Source organism: Diabrotica virgifera, chromosome 5 (genome assembly GCF_917563875.1).
Source record: "Diabrotica virgifera virgifera chromosome 5, PGI_DIABVI_V3a".
Taxonomy (NCBI): Eukaryota; Metazoa; Arthropoda; class Insecta; order Coleoptera; family Chrysomelidae; genus Diabrotica; species Diabrotica virgifera.
In genome coordinates, this window is record NC_065447.1 from 168622401 (window position 1) to 168647351 (window position 24951).

General features: G+C 32.8%; 1 protein-coding gene across 1 annotated transcript in view; it reads left to right on the top strand.

Annotated features, from left to right (window-relative positions):
- The window catches only part of LOC114324331 (tyrosine-protein phosphatase Lar), a 574734-nt gene that overhangs the window by 320448 nt on the left and 229335 nt on the right, over window positions 1-24951 (top strand). The window contains exons 4-5 of the mRNA XM_028272137.2: window positions 2684-2968; window positions 19064-19087. Of these exons, the coding sequence (XP_028127938.1) occupies window positions 2684-2968; window positions 19064-19087 (309 nt within the window). The remainder of the gene's footprint in view (window positions 1-2683; window positions 2969-19063; window positions 19088-24951) is intronic.

Sequence of the window (24951 nt, forward strand, 5' to 3'; positions counted from 1 at the left end):
CTTATTAACCTTCCGATATGTAGAAATATAATATAGTACGTCTAGAACAGCGGTTCTCAATCTTTTTGTGTCATGTACCACCAAATACTTTTTATTATTTTTGGTACCACCTAACTGAAATACCTATCTAACTAGGTGATCTAATTAACTATAATTAATAGTGGTGCTGACTTTGGCTGTTTTTGAGTTTTGTGTACCACCTCAAATAATGATATGTATCACCAGTGGTACATGTACCACAGTTTGAGAACCGCTGGTCTAGAAAGTATCCGGAAAAAAGAAAGCAGAATTATAATTTTATACGGTATTTATTTCTATCACTTAAAATATAAAATTTCAACAAATAATTCATCTCATTTACTTATACAACCTCCATTTAAATCTAAACACTTAACTAAACGTCCAGGTACATCCGAAACTAGGTCAAGGCCATAATTTTCGGTAATGGTGTTCCAGGTCTGTAAAACTGACCGAATCAAACCTTCTTTATGTCGTGGCGCTGCTCGTTCCACTTCAATCTTCATCAGTCCCCATATGTTTTCAATGGGGCTAAGATCTAGAGATGCTACTGGCCACGGAATTGTTGCCAATTCGTGTTTTTGCATCCAAGCTTGAGTATAAGCAAAAGTATGGCATCTTGCATTATCTTTCTGAAAACGCCACCCCTCTGGATATAAAACATGAGCTTTTCAAGAAGAACACCATTTAGGAAGACACAATATTTCGCACTATCAACAGTACCATTAACTATACAGAGAGGTGTAGCACCACGCTGAGATATTGCTCCCCAAACCATTATTTTAATGGTAAATTTGAACGGTAACATTTTCTCTTGATAGGACTTTTAGATGATTAACACCAAGCTGGAAAAAACTTTCATCAGATATAAAGACATTATTAAAATTATCTTCTCGAAAACGTTGACAAAAATCTATTCTTCTTTGCCTTTGCAGAGGTGTCATTGTAGGGATTTTTTTTTATTCCTTGATATGTAGCCTTGCCTTTTCAATGACATGCGGACAGTTTCTGGGCACACTTTTATTCTTCGTTGATTTCCAAACCTGTTTGCTAATTTTCGAAACCCTAGGCGCGGATTTTGTCGTCCTAAAGCCACTAAAGCATTTAAATTGTTTTCGCGAATCTTACGCGGTCTACCCCAAACTGGTCTATGTCTCATATCTATGCCATTTTTTTATCCTCTTTATTGTCTCATACACTGCACTTTTTCTGAGTTCGGTCAATTGCACTAATTTTTTAACGTTTCGGACACCCTTTCTATACAAATATTCCACCACATTTCTTTTTTCTACTTGCGACATTCAGCCCTGTGATGGATGACCGAAGTTATCGTTAACGTAAAGTTATCCTGTAGTTATGTTATAACCATTGAATTGGTGTGATGTATCATACTTAACTTAACTATTTGCGTTATTTCTTGACAGTTCTTGAGTTATCTGGTCACTTTATAACGCGACGTTAAACCTCAAGTTATGAGATAACTCTGTAGTTATGCAAGGTTAGGTTCACCTTTTGACTTGTTTTTAGACATATATCAAGTGAATTTAGAAGCTAGTAATTTAATAATTAAGAATAGAAGGGTAATACAATTTTAAAAATTATACAAAAATCAAATCGAGCGATATAAGTTGAAATTTTATTTTAAGTACCTACTGAGCTTTCTATCCAGAGTTGCCAGATGATATTTTATAAATCCCCCACTTAGAAACTGAAATTCCCTGAAATTGAAGCTCAAATACCCCAAAGTCCCCAAATTTAAATTGTTGCCGCATTTTAATAAATTATTAGTCAAATGAAGAGAACAGTAAAGCAAAATTCATACTACAATATCAACGAGTGCCATGGAAATAATTCATAGTTCCTATCGTCTTCGATTATATGGGAGTATAATATACAGTTCTATGTACATTCGCAAATTTAATTTACCATGACCCCTTAAAATCATCCATAATTTTCCGCCCCCAAAAAATCCCACTACAATTTCTGCTTAGAAAAATTTCAATAGACGCTTTCAAATTAACCCAAAATTTTGGGAAAATACACCAATATGGCAACCCTGTTTCTATCTACCGTTTGAAAGCAACTTAGAAACACCAAGGAACCCAAACAGCTGTTTGCTCTTCGGTCATCGGCGGTAGCCGACGACGGGTATGTTCGGAACAATCTCTCGCGCTCACTCCAACTTGTACTATTTGTACATAAGGTTCTCTTTGTTACTTCAAAATTTGTTCCTCAAAACTTCTTTCTAATATAACGTTGATGATATAACTATCTCATAACTGCGAGCGATACATCACACCAAATTTTACCTATACAGTTATGGGCACGTTATTCCTGAGAGTTATCTTAACTTTAACTCAAACGTTAAACTTAACTTCGGTCATCCATCACAAGACTGATTATTTCACAAATCTTAAGTCTGTTTACAAACAACAATATTTGACAGATGGTGTTGTCATGAGATTTTGTCCATAACCTACTATCGGCACAACCTACTTCATGCAGTACTTTTGTCTTAAAATGTTACAAAAAGGAAATCTATTAAAATTAGGAAAAATATAAAATTCCGAATACTTTCTAGACGGACTATATTTTGGATAATCTACTTTTTATTTTTATTATCGAGTAAAATTTTTCACATCACTTAAAAATAAACTTTTTTTAGCTTTACCTGGACCACCAACAAATGTAAAAGTATCTGAAATCACAGCTACTTCTGTAAGACTCACTTGGTCTTATAATGGTCCAGAGGACTTGCAATACTATGTTATCCAGTTTAAGCCCAAATATGCCAACCAGGCTTACAGTGAAATCAGTGGTATTATCACCATGTACTATTCTGTTAGGAACCTGAGCCCCTACACAGAATATGAAATGTTTGTGATTGCTGTTAACAGCATAGGTAGGGGACCTACTAGTGCACCTGCCGTTGTTACTACTGGAGAAACTGGTAAGTTGATTTTGAAGTCTGTTATATACATATAAAAATGCCATAAAGTTCTTCTCATCAAATATAAAGTTTGTTATAAGAATTTAAAATTAGGTTATTGGTATTATCTAATGCAGTGGTTTCTAACCTGAAGTGCTTTCCTCTATTATTTATAATCTTACAAGAGGAAAATCTTCAAAAAACACTATGTAGTTCTCAACAGATGCTACTGTGGGAATTATGATAAGACAAGTAATAAAACCATCATACATTGAAGGGGTAAAATGGAAATACCTGCAATACTCTACCAAAGGAACAAGTAGTGTAGGAAACAGAGGTTGAACCTCGCAAAATGGACACAAGTCCGGTTTTATTTTTTTTTTCTGGTATACCAAGGGGTGTTTACTATAAGACTAAGACTTTTTCTTAAAAAATTTCGCCCCGGAACCCTCCTTTTCATCCCTTTAAAGGGGGTAATTTGTGGTTTTTGCGAAACGTAGCCCTTTCTGTACGTTTTGCAAAAAAATTACTTAATAGTAAAATGAAGAGGACTATTTTTCCTACTATTTATTTCCCGACAGAATTTGCCTATCACCCACCGTTTAGCGGAGGTGGCGCCCCAAACTCGACAAGTTTTTAAAAAAGATGATTTTAAAAAAAATTATTTTTCCCTAACTGTAATGAAAATTAAGAAGAAACCCTGGGGAGATTAATCGCAAATAAGTGGCTGATTTTTTTGTATAGGTTTCATTTAAGGGCAATTGCCCATTTTTTAATTACAGGGTGTTACATTTTAAAAAACCCCTTTTTATACCATCTGAACCGCCTATGCTAGAGTAAAAAAAACTTTCAGCGATTATCCATGTACTGGTGTTATTTACAAATTTCTATAATGCACCCCCATTTTTTCCGGAACCACCCAAAAAAAAGGAAAATTAATAAAGAAAGTGGTTTTCTTGGAATTCTTCACATACCATGCCCTTTATTAAACTGCTTCATATCATATATCATTTTGTGCACGTTCTGATTACCCATGCATGGACACCAAAAGCGATTTCTTAATGCAACCCCTGTAGCCAAAAAAAAATAAATAATGAGGAGGTTGAAAAAAATTTTTTTTTTGCTTTTTGACCCATATGGACATCTTCTTCTTCTTGCAGTACCGTCTCCTATTGGAGGTTGGCTACCATCACAGCAATCTTAACTTTGTTGGCTGCAGCTCTGAACAACTGTATTGAACTGCACCCATACCACTCTCTTAAATTTCGCAACCAGGAAATCCTCCTACGTCCCACATTTCCCTTTCCCGAGATTTTTCCTTGGATGATGAGTCTTAGCAGAGTGTACTTTTCTCCTCTCATTATGTGGCCTAGATATTCCAGTTTTTTCGTTTGTATGGTTTTTATGACTTCGCATTCCTTCCCCATCTTCAGCAGAACATCTTGATTTGTTACTCTTTGGTCATATGGACATATGGTCCATCAATAGGGTTTTTTATAAATATATATGATTATTGCAAAATCCCTGCGGAAACTACCCATATCCTTGAAAATATACTGCAGAAACTACCCCTATCCCTTGGAAAGCATGTTTTGACGATTTTCTCATTACCTATGCATTTTTTTAAAACAAAATTTATACAATATTAAAGACCACTGTTTCCTCTACAAATAAGGTCCTATGCATTTTTTTCGTATACGCAACCGTTACGGCACAGTGGCGCCGTAAACCTCAGAAATGCTTTGGCAGGCTCCAGTTTTTGTTTTTTTTTTGTCACCTATTCATTTTAGTGATAACGTACTTATGGAAAATAAAAGAACACACTGTCTGCTACACATTATGACCTATGCATATTTTATTTTCTTTGCACCCTAAAGACACAGTGGTGACCCAAAATCAATTTTTGATTATTTTCTTTATTAATTCTTTTCTTTTTTTTGGGGTGATTGCGGGGAAAATATGGGGGTGCATTATACAAATTTGTAAATAACACTAGTACATGGATAATCGCTGAAAGTTTTTTTACTCTAGCATAGGCGGCTCAGATGGTATAAAAAAAGGGGGTTTTTAAAATGTAACATCCTGTAATTAAAAAATTTGCAATTGGCCTTAAATGAAACCTATACCAAAAAATCAGCCACTTATTTGTGATTAATTGCCGCAGGGTTTCTTCTTAATTTTCATGACAGTTAGGGAAAAATAATTTTTTTTAAACATATTTCTTAAAAATTTGCCAACTTTGGAAAATTTGCAAAATTTGCCACCCCCGCTAAACGGTGGATGATAGGCATATGCTGTCGGTAAATAAATCGTAGGAAATATAGTCCTCTTCATTTTACTATTAAGTAATTTTTTTTTCAAAACGTACAGGAAGGGCTACGTTTCGCAAAAACCACAAATTACGCCATTTAGAGGGATGAATGAGGGGTTCCGGGGAGAAATTTTTTAAGAAAAAGTTAGTCACATAATAAGCACCCCTTGATATACCAGAAAAAAAAATAAAATCGGACTTGCGTCCATTTTGCGAGGTTCAACCTCTGTTTGCTACACTAAAGTGCCCCACAGAAATGAATAAGATTACTGCAAAGAAAATAACAACTGAAATGTTCCCAATTTTAAAATCAAGTGTGCTCTAAAGAAGGTAGTACGGTAGTATATTTCTTATCACAATCACTTATCCAGTCTATGAAGGCAGTGCTCTCTTACCTTCAGGATCAACAAGAGAAAAAGATATGATTAACTCATCTCGTGACGGAACATTAAAATACTAGATGTTTCCACAAGAAAATAATAGTGTTGCATTTGACATACGCGGCAGAAACACGACCCGACACAGAGAGGACAAGAATATTGCTCGAAACAGCGGCGATGAAAATACTTCAAAAAATCGATGGTAAGACTATATGGGGCAAAGGTAGAAGTACATGCGACGGAGATACAAGGTGGACAACATTAGTAACTGGGTAAGAAACAGAAGACTAGATTGGAATGACCACATAAGCCGAATGAAAACAAATAGAGTAGTAAGGACAGCAAGAGGCGGTTCCCCAATGGGGAGACGATCAGTGGGAAGACCACAAAAACAATGGAACGACAACTTACTGGAGGCACATTCAAAAAACAGACAGAGTCATGTTTATACAAAAAGAAGAAGAGGAAGAAGCATTTGGCTTTGGCAATAAGGATCTTAACAAATTATACATCTCAACTGGATTTTCTGCATTACCTCTTTAAGGAAAAAGTTCAGTCTTGTTTAGTATTCGAAAAGGAACTTAATAGCCGATATTGAACTGAAAAACAAGACCAATCATCATTAAATGAAGTGTTGTATGAATTATTAATTATATTTATTATATTTTTATAAAATTATTTTTGTAAGAAACTATTTAGTCCATTGAAATGTTACATTTAGCGTTGTATTTCTTAGAGGAGTCAATTTTATTTTTTTAATATGTAGGGGGGTTCAGTAGAAGCTTAGTTCAAGTTTTTGGGGTCGCCACCCTTGTCCCCCGGCCGCCATCTTAAAAAAAAGGGGTGCAAAGGGCTTTCGCGTTGTATCTCCTAAACTAGCAAACCTGCAGAAAATTTAATTGCACATAAAATGTAGCAAATTAAATTTTCTACAATTTTATATATATTACTTTTTATCGTCAAGTGACCAACAAAAAAGTTATAAACAAAAATAAGAGAAAATTTTGTAAGAAGTTTCCTTTTGGAGGTTATAACTTTTTTTCCGTTCATTTCGTCATTTTCAGTTCATATCGATTTTGTAGAGGATTTTTCAACGAACAATTTCCACTATAAATTTGTTTAATTTTATTTATTTATCTAGGTTGTACAGCGCTCCACACTTGACAAGGTTCTCGAATTCTCATCGAAATACAATAAAAACAAAACCTGAAGCCGGATCCACATCAATAAAAATTGGTGTGTGTGCTGTATTTTAAAATACAGAAAAAATATTTACGACACAAATTTAAATCTGGTCAAGTATTTTTACGACGTAAATATTTATTTTGTGTGTTGTACCGCCGAATCCACTTAGCGGCAAATGTATAATCTAGTCCACACTAACATCGTTGTGCGGCGAAAATCTCTTTGAAGTCGACTGAAAAACCGCCAGACGTCCGATAGCGTGCGTTGTTGGTCACGAAAATATTTTTGCATAAATCCTTGCGACGCACAGTCCACATCAACAAAAATTTCAACGCACACGAGCACATTTTGTGTCAAATACAACGTACAACATAAATTTTTATTGATGTGGATCAGGCTTTAAGCTTACTTTTCTATCTATATATTTATTCATGTATTATGATTTTAACATTCCTATGTATTATTATAGTTATTAAAGTAACAAGGGTATTGTAAGGATAATAACGCTCGAGGTATATACGTTGACCGAAAGCGTTATTATCTATAATATCCGTGGTGCCTTCAATGTTTAATGTCCGACTAAATTCTTCTTTTAATGCACAAAATTTGAATGAATTTTGAATTAATTAGTTTTCAAATAAGTACATTTAGTCGTAACGTAATTATTGTGGTAGCCATAGTCGTAACGTAATTATTGTGGTAACCATAATTTTACTTAGGTTTTTATTTGTCAACTTGATAGTATCTAACTAGTTTTTTAAATTTAATGCCCAAGGGCGTTATTTCTTAAAATAACGCCCTAGGGTATTATATCATATTATTTAACTGACTTCGAAATCATGTCATTATTTGACAAATAATGACATTATTTCCGAAGTCTTTTAAGTGCGATATAACGCCCTAGGGCCTAGGGCGTTATTTTGAAAAATAACGCCCTTGGGCATTAAATTTAAATAACGACTTAGATACTGCCAAGTTGACAAATATCAACCTAAGTAAAACTATGGTTAACACAATTACGTTACTACTGTTACTGGTAAATGTAGTTATTTGAGAACTAATTGATTCAAAATTCATTCAAATTTTTCGCATATAAAGAATAATTTAGTCGGACATTAAACGTTGAAGGCACCACGGGTATTATAATAATAACGCTTTCGGTCAACGTATATCCCTCGGGCCGAAGGCCCTCGGTAAATACACCATTGACCTCAAGCGTTATTATCCTTATAATACCCTTGGTACCTTAGTAACTATTTTGACCCTTTTCCCCGCCACCTATGAGGTAGAGTCTGGAGGCGCGTTTTTTATGTGGTATCCCCAATAGGCCTAATCCACGGACAATTTTCTAGACAAAATAATATTATGTATTATTATATCTTGAAAAAGATCTATCATTTATTATTTTTTCATTTTTTTTATGGTCCAGGCTGCGAATCAAGATCTAAATCAGTATCCGAGGTGAATTTTTGTGGTACAATGAGAGTTAGAATTGGCGTCATTGTCGATAATTCATCTTCCAATTATTCATTTTCTTCAATAATTAATGTTGATATGTCCACGATGTTGCTGCAACTTTCACCACCACAATAGAGGCACACTGCTGAACATTTGAGGTCTGCTTTTCGGCAACCACATACACTTCCAGTTTCTATTGCATCTGGAAAAGATGAATTTAATAAGTTCGGGGGTACTGGAGGCTTGGAAGTTTGGATTTTCCATGCTTTTTCCAGCCCCAATCTTCTGGATCACAATGTTTACCGAGCCATGACTGAATCTGGTGATACACTTGGAGTCTGTGAAAACGGGCTGCATCTTGAGTTGAAGGAAGTGAGAAGAGATTAAATGCATTTTTTGTCACTGTTTTAGCGAATCGTTTGTATCTCAGGGTTTCCAGAGAATCGTCTTTATTTCCACCATATTAAGAGACGAAAAACGTTCGCCGACAACAGTGAGTACAGATGGCTCGACTTTCCCACTGACAAATAATTTTCCCCAGAGGTTTCTTACAAATAAAATAACCACCACTCATGATGCGCGCTTACAAAAAACACAAAATACTTATCTAATCACAAAAATATAAATTTTACCCACACGACTCTCAATAGTATTATCTATAAAAGTAAAAATACTTTTCACAATTTTTAATACGACTGCACGTGGCCAAATAGGTAGCACAACTGTAAGAATAAGTTAAGTAGAGGGGAACCGACTGCTGTGCCACCTAGGATAATTTATAATAATGTAAGTAATAGCAGGCAGATATTCAGTTCGGTACGGAAGAAGAATGACGTAACAGCAAATTTTGTCAATTCCTGTTTATTTATAACTTCTAAAATAATATGTATATAGGCCAATCAAGTTAGGTTTTTACTAGACATAACGGAAAAGACGAGGTTTGACAGTTGAAATGTGTAGTATGAGATATTACAAAAAGACTACCATCTTGGGATTCATCAATTTTTTAGTGGAATATTTTTTAAATAAACAATCAAAACGTCAAACTTAGTTTTTTGCTCATAACTTAAAAACTTGTTTATTTAGAAATTTGACGTCCACAGGTAACTTTTTCAGAAAAAAAGGATACATCGAATGAGGTATGCTAAATTAAAATCAGTTAATAAACAAAAAAGTTATTGCAAAACGGATGACAAAATCACTGTTTTTTAATATTGTTAATAACAATTTTATTGTTTATTAAAATATGTTTTAATATACCTAAAATTGAGGGCATTATGGTGTTGGAATGGTGTGCAAAAAATGGTTCAGACCTGTTAAATAGTTTTCGCAAAATTGAATTTGTTTTTAAAATTTTTTGAAAAACGAGCTAATTTCTTAGGCTGGTCCAGTTAATATGGTTGAATGTATCTCAATAATCGGGGGCTAATTTCCTTTGTTAAGATGTATACTAACAGCCTATGAAAAAAAAGTAAAAAAAAATTACATGTACGGACACAAAATTATTTGTTAATAAATAGCAGTTTTTAAGCTTATAAACAATTACAATATTTTCGTAGAAATTAGATCAAGCTAAATGGCAATAAAAAATACGGAAAGCTGGTTAAAATACACAACTTCTAAAAAAAATTTTTAGGTCCTACGACTCTTGGGGTCTGAGATGGCCCCTTTTTTTGAAAAAATCACTGTTACGTTAATTAACAACACTAAGAGCTTAAATTATCCAAACTTTTATAAGAAAAGTCAAAGTTTATAACAAAGTTTTTAGCAAGAAAAAATGTTAAAAATTGTTTAAACAGGAGTGTTATAAACAAATAGTATTTTGCGTTCCGACTAAAGTAAAAAAATAGCGGGCGTAGTCGACTGACTGAATAGTGGGCGCGGTTGGCGACTGGCAGCAACTCCTAAAATTACGTTATACCGACCACAAAAATCAAATTTAATTTGAATGACAAATTTTCGTCATTCCTTATGTTTTCGGGGTCTCTGAACCCGAATATGAAGTTTATTTTTTTCTAAAATTAGTGGAACATGTTCAAAAATCAAATTTTATGCAAAAATGCGAAAAATTAATTTTGATGATTTTTCAAATTTAACTCACTGTATTTTTGGTCGCTATAAATATTTCCTTTTGAAAAATGTTACTATATTATCTTTGAAGCATTTAGATAACAATGAGATTTGTCCAAAATGATTAAACACATTAAATGAGAAGTTGTTAATTTTTAAATATTTTGTCGTCAGATTTCGTTAGTTTCATGTTTACTTAAAAAAGTTGAGTGACAAAAAAAAATTTAATTTAAAATATGCAATAGGAAAAATGTTATGTGACTTTATCGACGAGCGGCACACCCCAAAAAAGCTTATTTCTCGAGATTCTGATACTAATTTTGGTCATACTTTATATTTTTGATGGTGCTGAAAACGAAAATTAGGGTTGTTTTGAATTTTACGTGGGTAAACATTATCAAAATCGCAACTTTACCCTAAAAATAAAAAAAAATCACCTTTTTTGCGTTTAACTTGCTACAACTCTGTTCCATTGTAATATTTGTTTTTGAAATTTTTATAGTATATATTTCTCACCTTTCTGAAGACAATGGGACCTGCTTCAATATTTCTGTCTTGCTATAAGGAAAGGTATAAATTGTTTGAAGTAGAAGGTGCAGATTTTTGAATTGCAAAGTTTAATCGCAAAAGTTGAGTAAAAAAATTTGAAATTTAGCTGTTTAATTAATTTTATGTTAAAATCTAGGGTAGAGAGAACAAAATGTTTTATAGAAAAAAAGTGGTGTAACTTTTAATTTTAAGAAAAACGTGATTTCATTTTTTTTATTTTTAGGGTAAAATTGCAATTTTGACAATGTTTCCCCATCTAAAATTCAAAATAAAACTCATTTTCGTTTTCAGCAGCATCAAAAGCATAAAGTAAGACCAAACTTAGCCATTCACCACACCGTGGTTGATATCTCGAGAAATGAGCGTTTTTTTGGGGAGTACCACTCGTCTATAAGGTCGCGTAACTTTTTTTCTGTTGCATATTTTGACTTGAAATTTTCCAGAAAACTTCTTCAGGACCTATGTTTTAATGCTGCGTTGATTAAAATTATAAACTAAACAGTTTGTCACCCAACTTTTATAAGTAAACATAAAACTAATGAAAAAATTGTCTAAACAATTTTCCGGCCGTGGTAGCTCTTGGTAGTAAGTTTGTGCAAAAAATACGAATCGGAATAATTTACCTAACGGGGTCGACGATATACAGCCTGGACTACACACGGATTCAAAATAGAGAAGAAAAAATAGCATATACCTACCAATCGGGTTCTACTGTACCAAGTTTACTATTTTTTTTAATCTATGGTACCACATTAAAATACTAACATTTATTTTATTTCCATTGCAAAATTATCCAAAACAAAGCAGCTAATAGGATGTATAAACCTTTTTTAAAGTGGCCTTTTTATTGTTATTTTTTAAGTTTATTTATTTAAAATATAATTTTACTAAATAAATGTGCAACATAATAATATTCATAAAATTCAAGTTTCTACCACAATATATAAATATAATATTAAGCTTCAAATCCGGTATACTGTCAATGTTAAAAACGGTCTAGCGCTAGCGAATGGTAGTCCGCGAATTTATTCTCATTCAGCTACGCCCATTATTTTTTTTTACTTTAGTCGCAACACAAAATACTCGTTGCTTATAACACTACCGTTTATACAATTTTTAACATTTTTTCTTGCTAAAAACTTCGTTAAATAATCTGACTTTTCTTATAAAAGATAGGTTAATTTCATATCTTAGTGTTGTTAATTAACGTAACAGTGATTTAAAAAAAAGGGGCTATCTCAGACCCCAAGGGTCGTAGGACCTAAGATTCTTTTTTAGAAGTTGTGTATTTTAACCAGATTTCCGTATTTTTTATTGCGATTTAATTTGATCTAATTTCTACAAAATTATTGAAATTGTTTATAAGCTTAAAAACTGCTATTTATTAACAAATAATTTTGTGTACGTACATGTCATTTTTTTCTACTTTTTTTTTCATAGGCTATTAGTATACATCTTAACGAAGGAAATGAGCCCCGGATTATTGAGACACATTCAGCCAAATTAATTGGACCAGCCTCAAAAATAAGCTCGTTTTTCAAAAAATTTTAAAAACAAATTCAATTTTGCAAAAACTATTTAACAGATATGGACCATTTTTTGCACACCATTCAAACATCATAATGCCCTCAAGTTTAGGTATATTTAAATAAATTTTAATAAACAATACAATTGATATTAACATTATTCAAAAACAGTGATTTTGTCGTCCGTTTTGCAATAACTTTTTTGTTTATTAACCGATTTTCATTTAGCGTATCTCATTCGATGTATCTTTTTGTTCTAAAAAGTTACCTGTGGACGTCAAATCTCTAAATAAACAACTTTTTAAGTTATGAGCACAAAACCAAGTTTGACGTTTTGATTGTTTATTTAAAAACTGTTCCACTAAAAAATTGATGAATCCCAAGATGGTAGTCTTTTTATAATATCTCGTACTACACTTTTCAACTGGCACAGCTCGTCTTTTCCGTTATGTCGAAAAATGGCTTATTTTTTACTAACTTGATTGGTCTAATATATAAAAACGACCGAATTGTAAAAATGTGATGAGACACTTACTATTGGGACCGTGCAAGTTCGGCAAAGCGACCTCTATTTCTACGCTCTGTACTTTTATTCGCATTTTTAATTATATTGGCCAATTATATTAGTCCTGGTTGCTGGATAATTGTCGAGACCATAGTCCAAAAAAATAATAAGAAGAAAAAATAAGATGCAGGTTATGTTTAGCAAACGTAAACAATTGTATGTAGTAAATAAAATCAGTTATTAAAATGCAGTACTGCAAGCAAAATACAATTAATTAAATTTACCTTTATATAATAATTGCATATCATATCAATATTGTGGAGCAATATATAATTTTTCTGCGTCAATGACAGAAGGTATGAAATATACGTCAATTTGACAATTTCAATTGACAATATGAATTATTTAAGATAGTTGCAATATTTCTCCGCGACTCGCGCACGGTCGTTTCTCGTTTCCCTTTCCAAGTACTTGCACACCGCGAATAGGGTATTTGCGTCGTAATGACGCAACTGTAGATAGGGCTGAAAATGGAACGATTAAATTAAGATAATGAAATTCGAACCAATATCGATGAAAATAAAGCCATCGTTGTCAAAAAACAAACGCCATACCGATGCTCCTGGACGATTACTCTTCATTTAATCCCTATTTTAAATATTTAAAAATCATTTTTTTGTTCTTCTAAAGAATTTTGCGGTTGCGTCATTCTTCTTCTGGACCGGCGAATTTGTCCTCAAACAACTTCTTGTGCCTTTTCTATATATGATTAGGGTTCTAAGTTTTATAGTGGAGGAAAGGTCAAAAATAGATTAATAATAGCATAGGAATGTTAAAATCATAATAAATTGTATGAGTAAAAAAATATATAGATAGAAAAGTAAGCCTAACGTTTTGTTTTTATTGTATCCCTATGAGCATTCGAGAATCTGGTCAAGTTTGGAGCGCTGTAAAACCTAGATAAATAAATAGAATTAAACAACTTTATAGTGGAAATTGTTCGCTGAAAAACCCTCTACAAAATTGCTATAATGTTATTTTATTGTAAAATGAACTGAAAAAAAGTTGTAACCTCCAAAAGGAAAATTGTTAAAATTGTTTTGCTTATTTTTGTTGGTCACTTGACGATAAAAAGTAATAGAGACAAAATTGTGTATAATTTAATTTGCTACATTTTATGTTCAATTCGATTTTCCGTAGGGTTGGTAGTTTACGAGATATAGCGCGAAACCCCTTTGCACCCCTTTTCCAAGATGGAAGCCGGGGGACAATGGTGGCGACCCCAAAAACTTGAACTTAAGCTTCTACTGATCCCCTCTACACATTAAAAAATACAATTGACTCCTCTAACAAATCCAAGCTATGGCCTAAAAAATGTAACATTTTAATGGACTAATTGTTTGATGTAAATGTACACAATGTACGTGATATACTATATTTCAGCATTCTTGGCATGCACCTGTTACACTATTCATTTTGCCCAGTCTATCATAGCTGTATTTATTGAGAAGTTCCCCATAACTTCTGATTTCTTCATAGATTCTTGTCACTCTCAGTTTTAAAAGTTATATTTTTTTATTAGGATACAAAAACTTTGAAATGGACATAAAGCGGTATATAAAATTTTAATTTGTTTTACTGCACAATAACAATTACAAAAATTACTGGATATGTAATAGGTAATAGGCCAAGTTATCAATGTGTACTCAATTCGTTGGGGAGTTTCAACAGGGTAAAAAGAAGAATGTGTGTACTTTGTACGCACGTAAGAAGTTATACTTCTATTATATTATGATTTCAGCGAAATCGATATACTTTAAACGGTTTATTTATATTTAATTTAAATATTAAACTAATTTTAATACTTACTATTTTCCAAAAATTTTTATTAAAACAATACCAAAAATTAAAAAAATTAAATAAAACACACACAGACACATTGAAAAATACCACAAAGAAATGATTTCTGAACAATAATTGTTGCCAAAAATTTTAACTAAATTCGTATTTTCTGAAAAAAATTATATAATAATATATTTACAATCATAAAATTTATAAAAAAAATAAATAATAACTTGCATTGGGAATCGAACCCACTTACCGTCGTTCGAAAATCAAAGCGCTTTCCCACTGCGCCAAATTCGCGTATCTGTCATGTGGGAATATACACCAACTGAACGTTTACACCATAAACTTTTTGAGTTGTTTATTACTTATATGAATTTAATCAAATTAGTTTGATTTTTGTGGAATTAAAGGAATATTTTGTGGAATAACAATGTATTAGGTGAATATTGGTAGAAATTTTGATGGTAATCAAAGTATGTAAAATCAAAGCATTACATATACTATTTTGGTAGGTTCATTTTAAATTTTCCAAATAGGTAGGTACCTATGTAATTTTTTATTAGGATACTGAAACATTTACAATAATTATTACGTACCTGCCGCTTTTAAAAACTATTTAAAAAGTCACTACAATTATAAATTTGCTTTTTTCTCTGCCATCACAACAATAAAAACTAATATACACAACATTTTTGTTTATCTATAATCTCCATATTGAACAATTATTGACAGATGATTTTAACACCCAATCAGATCCCGTATAACGTTTGAGCGACTAATACCATTTAATACCATACTGTCGGTGTGCGCATGCGCCAGGGAATGTAAAAATTCACCCTCGTGCCTAAAGAAGTATAACTTCAAAAATATTGAATCTGTATTATACAGTATGCGGTAAAATAAACATTACCGAAATGAATATTGAAATATTTGTGATTATTTAGGTATTTAGTATACATGATATTGCTTTGCCTTGCAAACATTATTCACGACGACGACGTTACCGATTAAGGTCCCGAAGTCCCATTTACCGACAATATTAACATTATGTCACATATCTCTGTAACCAATGCACCTATAGACAAGGCGGAAACGGCGGGTTCGTTGGGAAAAATATTCCCATGAGATATTTTTGCATAATCACATTCGTGAGACATCCCAGAATAAGGATCAAGAAGTCGCCCACGTGAAAAGTGGGCCAATTTTTTTTTAACAATTTTTTTTTAATCAAATTGCAAAAATCAATATTTTTGGCCCGGACTATTTTTTTTTTAGGTTTTTTGGACCATCCTGGACAAAAAAACTCTCTTATATTTTTTCTCTAAAGTTGATCTTTTTCGAGTTATAAGCAATTTAAAATTTGAAAAACGCGAAAATAACCATTTTTAAGACTTAATAACTCGGTTAAAAATTATTATTATGAAAGTCAGAAAGTGACTAAATCAAAGTTTAAAGTCGCCGCTACATGATCCTGAAGAAATCTGTGTCATTAATTTACTACTAAGCTGTTATTTTTAATTAATAAAAAAGAGCGGTTTGATCATATTGACGCCGCTGTAAATGTGAGTGCGAGTAAGATGCACAATTGGACTACTGGAATGGCTTCTCTCTCGCACTCAGAATTTACAGCGGCCGCACACGTGCATGGCGCGTACTATTATTACTTAAAAATAACAGCTTAGTAATAAAATAATGACAAAAATTTCTTCAGGATCTTGTAGGGGTGGCTTTAAACTTTGATTTAGTCATATATTGACTTTCATAATAATAACTTTTAACCGAGTTATTAAGCCTTGAAAATCGCCATTTTTCGTTTTTTTCAATTTTAATTTGCTTATAAGTCGAAAACGATCAACTTTAGAGAAAAATTATAAGAGACCTTTTTTGTCCAGAATGGTCCAAAAAATTAAAGAAAAAATTGTTCGGGCCAAGAATATTGATTCTTGCAATTTGATTAAAAAAAAAATGGTTAAAAAAAAATTGGCCCACTTTTCACGTGGGCGACTTCTTGAACCTTATTCTGGGATATCTCACGAATGTGACTATGCAAAAAAATCTCATGGGAATATTTTTCCCTTCGAACCCGCCGTTTTCGCCTTGTCTATTAGAGACCTAACATTTTTTTTATTTTTAAACTAGATATATTCTTTAGTTTTGCATAGATTTTTGTAAAGTTAGAGTGAAAAAAACATTTACTTTAAATAATTTAAAATACTTTCACAAAAAAACCCAAAATAGTTTAGATTTTATTTTTTGTTTCACTTCTTTTTGTACATTTTTCAATAAAACTTTTCCAGGAACTTGATATTATTTATCTACAACTACTGTAAAAATTTGGACCTTCTGTCATCTAAGGATCCAGAGATATTTGACATCAAAAGTTAAACAACCTAGTATTCGGGAAATCACAAAAACATAAAACACTCATAATGTAAAGAAAGCTACCAGTACACGGTAAGTTGAGTGCAGACGTTCAAAAAACAAATAATTTTGTAACCATAGATATTTTCTACTATAAAATATATCGTTGGAAAGAGAAGATGATTTTCAGTCATAACAAAAAAACTTAATAAATTCAATTGTTGGATTTTGGCTGCCCTTAAACAAATGTTAAAGATACCCTCTGACACGAAAAAATCTTTAATTCTAATCCGTAAATCCGGAATGTCAGATGGTGGATCGGTCTGCCTCCTTCAGCATTCCTCAGATGTACACATCAGGTGGCGTTAGGCCTCGTACATATAAGTGCGGTGTGCTTGTCCTATTGGCGTATATGATTTTGGGGCACAAAATTTGTAATGAAACATGTCCAGAATGCTAAAATATACTTATGTATTTTTTATGTATGCCTTTATGTACTATACTAATACATTTCAATTTTCACGCTTACCATATTTTTATACGACTGATGAATGTGGATGTTATTTTAAGTAAGTGTATAATCAATAGAGTCAAATTTCACCGGATTTTAGGATAAAATGAAATGTGATAACAGGCATTCATGTTTAGAAAGTTTTTGAAAAAATCATTAAACTGAAATGTTTATCCACTCTTTCGTAGTCACAGATACTGGCAATATGGTTTCTAAACAAATAAAAAATAAAGCATGACACTTGGTTTACAATCATAGTCACAGAAGAACAAGTTTTATTACTTACAGGAAGCATCTTCAGACTTAAATTAAACCGAAAGCATCAACATTAGTTATGTTTCTTGTCCTATTTCTCTAATAGTTTCTTAAACGAAAGGATTTGTTTTTTCGGAAGCCGTCTGTTATCAGCCAATCGTGCTCCAGCCAATTACCTCATTGTACATCTTCCATTTTGTGGTCTTCCTCTACTACGACTGTGCTCGCATGTTCTACAATGTACAATGTTTCAACCTTTCGTTGTTTTGCTGTGCCACATGTCCTACCCAGTTCCATTTAATTTGCCCAATTCTTCCAATTACATCTTCCATCTTCGTCCTGCTTCGCACGTCCTCATTTCGTATATGCTCCGTCAGAGATACTCCTAACTAGGGATGGGAAAAACCTACCGGTTATAACCTGAAACCGGTTTTTTTACTCGGCAATAATCGGTTTTTCCGGTTGTTTTTTTGACCCGGTTATAATCCGTTTTTTCTTTTTAAAGTAATAACTGGTGAAAAACCGGATAAGTGGAAAAAATACTGAATTCAGAGAAAAAATGGGAAAATTTTTCGCTCCCCGTGCGTAAATGAGAAATTTTCAGCTGATTGAAACCGATTTCACAACACTGAGGACTGATTTCTATACTGATATAGAATGATATCGATTTGAATGGAGTATCGCCAACTAAAGCGCAATGTAAATGTAACCTATCGGGTATTAGCTATGAATAAAAAAACCGAACACCGGTTTATGGAATAACCGTTTTTTTTTGACCGGTTATAACCGCCAGGTTAAACCGTAGGTAGAAAAACCGGTATAACCAAAAACCGGTGTTTTGTCAATAACCGCCATCCCTACTCCTAACATCGATCGTTCGATCGCTCTCTGTGTCGTTCTCAATCTATTGGCTGATAACTCTGTAAGTGTCATGGTCTCCATTCCATGTGTCATAACTGATAGAATACAACTGTTGAATACCATTTTTCAGATTTATTGGTAGATTTTTGTTTTTCAACACATCATTGAGTCTTTCTACTTCTGTGCTTCAACATTATAGATTATTTTATATTAAAAACTGGTGGAATTAGCTGAAAGACTCAAATAATAATAACACCAAAATAAAAAACAATGTCTTATTAATATTTTTTTCTTAGCTGCTTCTTCTTTTGGAGGTGCCAGTAAGTTCATTATTTGTATTATTAATTTTTAGTATCTTATTGCTTTTATACACTTAAGGGCCGGTATTTCAATAGCTACTTAAGCTTTTGCTTAGCTAAGCCTGTGTCAAAAGTTAAGGAGAAGCTTAAACTGGGTGCCGTATTTCCATCATTCTCTTAACTAAACTGATGCTCAGCTGTAAAGTTAATTGGTTTGGTACCTCTGAATACGTCAAAGTGCCAGAGCTAACTGTTCTGAGGTAAAAACCACTACTGTTGACATTTAATTTTATCTTGTCATCTGTATCAATGTTATTTTTACTTCACTTAATTTTGTGTACATGGTACATGTGTTTTTAGTTTATTGTCATATTTCTCTGGTTATATTTTTATTGTTATTTTGCATAAGCAATAGATCCGTCTTTGTAATTTTGTTTATTGGATATATTCCTTAAAATGTCAAATTGGAATGTAAGTTTATTTTTGTAAAATAAATATACCTACCAAGCATTGTAGAAATAAACAATTTTTATGTGCCTACACCTTCCAAAAGTAGTAAGAATTTTAATAATCGTTATTACGATTAATAAATTAATAGATTATTATTTAATAATCCAATACTAACGTTATTACTTAAAAGTTGGTTTTCAAAACAACTCTATAATTAATAATCTATAGAAATAACCTCAAAAAACAGAAAACAAATTTTAAGCAAAGGCTTAAACCAACTCCCGCGCGAGCTTAAAATTATTTGGTTTAAGTCTAGGCTTAAGCCTCAAATTGAAGTGGAAATACAGGCATCCAAGCTTAAGCAAAGGCTTAAAGTAAGCTTTGGCTTAAGTGAGGTTGGAAATACCGGCCCTTATTGTTTTTGATCATTAGAAATTATAGGTATCTACTAATATACGTTACGCAGGGATCATTTTAACTAAGGGTACATTCTGGGTCACCATTTTTTAGGAGCTGTTATTCATTATTTTATTCACAAATATTGAGACTTGTCAATCATAAATACAAAATAAACATATGTGAAAAAAAAAGGATACATTGACGACTGATATTAGGTCTTACTCATCTTATCAACGTATCTGTCCCAAAAGCAGATGCAAAATATGCAGAATTATCTTATCCTTAGAATTTAATTATTGAACTAATAGTCCCCAGTACTTCGTTCTTTTTTGAAAATGATTAGAAAAGTCAATTTTAACTACTTCGTTTGAGCGAGTCTACGACTTTCTGAAAAATTTCAAAGTGCAGGTTGGACGCGTTTCCGCACGCCCCACGCCTAAACCTGTAGTAGCTCTAGCGCGGTTAGGTTTTGTTATTGCAAAACTATAATTTTTAATTTTAATCAAAAGATTATACGTTAAAATAAAATAAATTATTTTTGTCTAAATAAATTATTTGGTTAATATTTGGTTAATATTGCTCTCTTAATATTTTGGATTTTCTGTTTTTCTGTAAGATACAAATTGTTTTAAGATATTGCTGTTCAAAGAAATCATCTTGTGATTATTGACTCGTTCAAGCCCTTTCAAATATAGCCAATTTCAAAAACAATCATATAAACAATACATATGCGAGTAAAGCAACTTGTGAAGCGGTAACGATTAATTTCATTTGGGATGCTAATTAGGAGGTGATGTTCACGATTTTTTTTTTAAGAAAAAAAGGCACCAACTTTATTTTGAGCGTAACTAGCTTACTGTAGATGCTAGAAACTTTTAAAAAAATCAAAAATAAAGCTTTTTTTAAACACTTTAAAAAGTTGTCATGAGTTTTCCCCAAAAAGTGCTTCATTTTTTGGTAATTTCGCGCTGAAATATTCGATTTGGAATTTGACGAACATTAACCTATTTTTCATTAGCTACAGCTCTTCTTCTACTGGGTCTAGAGATCTCATACACACACCATTTTTTTCACTTTTTATAAGCTATGTTTCTACTAAGAATGATTTTTTTTTCGATAAAATACTTATTGTTTGAGTTGAAAAGTTTGAGTTTTGTTGAGAAGTTAACGTATTAAGCACACATCGGCACAATAACACTTTTTTTCCTTGACATGTTAGCTATGTGTATCTCACATTTCATGTCAACCCAGACGGTTCTTGAAAATTTGGAGGTATTGCAATATTTTACCGTGTGTGAATGGACTAATATGTATAACGGAATATTGATAAATTAGCTCAAATCACATTTGCAAAAAATAGGCACTTTCCTCTTTCAATCTGTTCTGTTATTCACGACAGTCCAATGGTTTCATTATTTCCGGAGATGTGGTCACACAACAAATACAAATACGATTGTTTTGTTTGCAATTTTTTGGTTTGATGATTTCGTTTTAAAATAAACGTACTTAATACTATTTTAAAAATTCAATACATTTGAAGCTTTGTATTGAGTTGCAATGCTATTATTGTCTGCGTTTTTTCTATTGATGATAGCAATATCCTTTCTAAAAACATCCTTAATGGTGGTAGAATGTGACAGTTAGAGTGAGGCAATGAATATAGTTCAATTTGATACAATATTTCGACTGCGTTTATCTCTGCGGGGACTTGAAAGTTTATTATTATTTACTAAGGATTTCCACAGTGTTCACTGTATTCCTTTACTCAACCGTTCTCTCCAGTTCTTTCTGTTTTGCCCCCTTTTGCAGTCCCTTCCTGTAGATTTCTTTTCCATTGCTTCGTCCACTTCATCTCTGAAAGATCTTCTGGGTTTGCCTCTCTTCTTTCTTCCTATCTAGCGCCATTCTGTTATTCTATTTATCCAACGATTTTGGTCTGCTCTTCTGATATGTCGGTACCAGGTTAATCTCTTCTGTTCGTTGTAGTCTGTTATATCTGAGTTCATTCCCATTCTTTTCTTAATCTCTGTTATTTTTATTTTATCTTTTTTTGTTACTCTGCAGCTTCTCCTTAAGAATTCCATCTCTGTTGCTCTTATTTTATTTTGGTTTCTTTATTTATTGTCCAATTTTCACACCCATAAGTAGTGAGGATACTTCTTGTCATGGAATTATATATTCTCCTTTTTATTTTTAAACTGATGTTCTTATCCCACAGTACCTAGTTCAATTTTTGCATGTGGTCTCTCGTTTGTCCTAGTCTATTTTTTATATCTTTTTCCGTTGTTCCTTTGTTTAATATTATGAAACCTAAATACTTGTACTTGTCTGTTAATTTGATTTTTTTACCTTCGTCTACTTCCAGCTGCTTTATTTCTGTATTTTCCGTTGTTAGGTATTCAGTTTTCTTTAGGTTTATTTTCATCCCATTCTTTGTATATTTCTGTTCCATTATCTGTTGTAGTTTTTTTCTCGAAAATTACAATTTTTTATCCTGAATAACCCAAAAAGTATTGATATATTTTAATAGATTATATAACAAATTTTGCTTAGAATTTGTTACTCAATCGATTTGTGGAGTTACTTTTTATAAAATGATTTCACCTCCGAGAAGGGGTGGTATGCACCCACAGGGTAAAAGCGCAAGGTGACAGGAGGTTCACCGAAACCGAAAGTAATACTCGTAGTTGATTTTTACCCTCAGCGACTGCACTGTACAAAATAAATTTCAATTCAATGATCTAAATGCGCCTCTTTTGCGAGCTCATACATTATTAAACGATATGAAGTAGCCAAATAATTAGTTTAATTCATTTTAAGTACAATTCTCTGTTAAGTCGGGAAGATGGGGTGGTTTTCTTGCGGAGGAGTTGTAGCTCAATAATCAAAATGTGCGTGATTTAAGAGTTTATTCTTGGAGTGTATACGCTACATGAATTACATTCGTGATACGATATATTTTAATTTTTCTCAGCATTTTTCTCTTAAGTTGAATCAATTAAAGGGTTGTTTGAGGGTGAAGGGGATGAGCTCAAAAATCAAAACTATATCACTTCGAACGCTCATAAATAGCTCGTAATTCTGACGCAAAGATCGATTCAATATCCCTATTTTTAAGTAGTGGGGGGCTTTAGAATATTAAATTCCTGCCCAGTGTAACGAGCTCAAAATTTTTAATTTGGGGAATATGAAAGCTCATAAATACCTCATAAATCAGTGCTATTTGTTTTTTAATTTTTGCAATTGGGGGGAGGGGGCAGCGCAACATGGGTAAAAGTAATATAAAGATTGCGTCCTCACTATTGCTGCATTGTCAAACCGGACGCAAACTGCTAAAATGCTTCAAAACCATAATATTCAACAAGATCAAGGACCAGTAATCAGCTTTTTGTGTTCAACAAAGGTTAACAGAACAGAGTTTGATAGCTTGCAATACAGCAACTAGGCCATTACTTACTGCTGCTCACATAAAGACGCAGACTTACATTTGACCGTGAACACATCAATTGGCCAATAGACGATCGGGGCAAAGTATTGGTTACTAATGAGTGTAGAATATCAATGTATAGTAAATGTGGCCGAAATAAGGTTCACAGAAGGGCTTGAGAACGTTATAATATCAATGTATAGTAAATGTGGCCGAAATAAGGTTCACAGAAGGGCTTGAGAACGTTAAGCTGCCTGCACTCGGACACACTGGGTTGCTTTTGGTAGTGGCTCAGTAATGTATTGGCCAGAGATTTTTTGAGGCTCACACGGATCTCGTCTTGATTGAGATTGGCACATTAACAACATACCGATACAAAACGGAGATCCTACAACATCATGTGATGCCATATTTATTGGTGATGGTTTTCGGCTAATGCAAGATAATGCGAGATCACACACTGCAAGGATTGTAACACAGCATCTTGAAGATGTTTTGTATTCCAAAGTATTCCAAAAATGGACTGGTCTGCTCAAAGTCCATACTTTAATCCTATTGAGCAAATATGGAGCCTTCTCAAAAGGCATGTAAACGCCGTATACCTGCTCTCACAAAATGTGAAGAGCTTCAAACATAGGCGTAACCAGGGGGTTTGGGGGGGTTATAACCCCCTCCCCATTGGGATGTACTTTGAGCTCTATACGCTTAAAACCATACCCCCAGAGACTCTCCAGTAGTTGTAACCCCCCTTAGGATATCATCCTGGTTACGCCGTTGGCCTCAAAAGGTTCTTATTGAGGGATGGGCCACTTTCCCCAAAGGACGTCTAAAACGTGATTAGTTCTATGCCAAATCGGATGATGAGTGGTATCTAGATATAATCGTGGTGGCAACACATTATATTAAAACTAGTGATACCTGCCTTTTCTTGACTCAATTCTGAATACAATTATTGCTATAGTACATGCGAAATTTTTATGCATTTATTATTTTTTCAATGTTTTCCTTGTTTCGCATTTGTTACTGATGATAATGTCGGGTTAAGTGCTACAAAATTAACTGACTCAATGCACAACAAATTTAATTTGATATAAATAAAAAAATAAAAAATTAAAACTTTCTTAAATTTTGTGTTTTTTTTTTTTTGATTTCTCTGACGCGATTATTTCCAGAAATTCAAATACGAAAAAAAAACGCTTCTGGTATATTTTGAATGAAAACTGAAAAAATTCCAGTTTTGTATGTAAGTTCTGATGCTGGGCTTATTATTAGTCCCTACGTTACTATCAAAGGTTTTGATGATATTTACCAAAATAAATATCAAATCCGTTATGTTATATGCCTACTCTTAATGTAAAGAAAGGGTGTTGCAATGATTTAAATATAGGATTAATCTTATCTAAACTCAATAAAATGATAGTGTACATAGAGATAAATCTTCATCCATGCTCCGAAACTATTAACGATAAATTAAAGAAAGAGATAAACAACCAATTAGTTATTTACTTAACATTTTTACTGCCATATTTTATTAGATTGCTACTACTCACGATGATAACGATGTATTATATTCATACTTAAACATTTATCGGAAGCTTCTGAGAGTTTG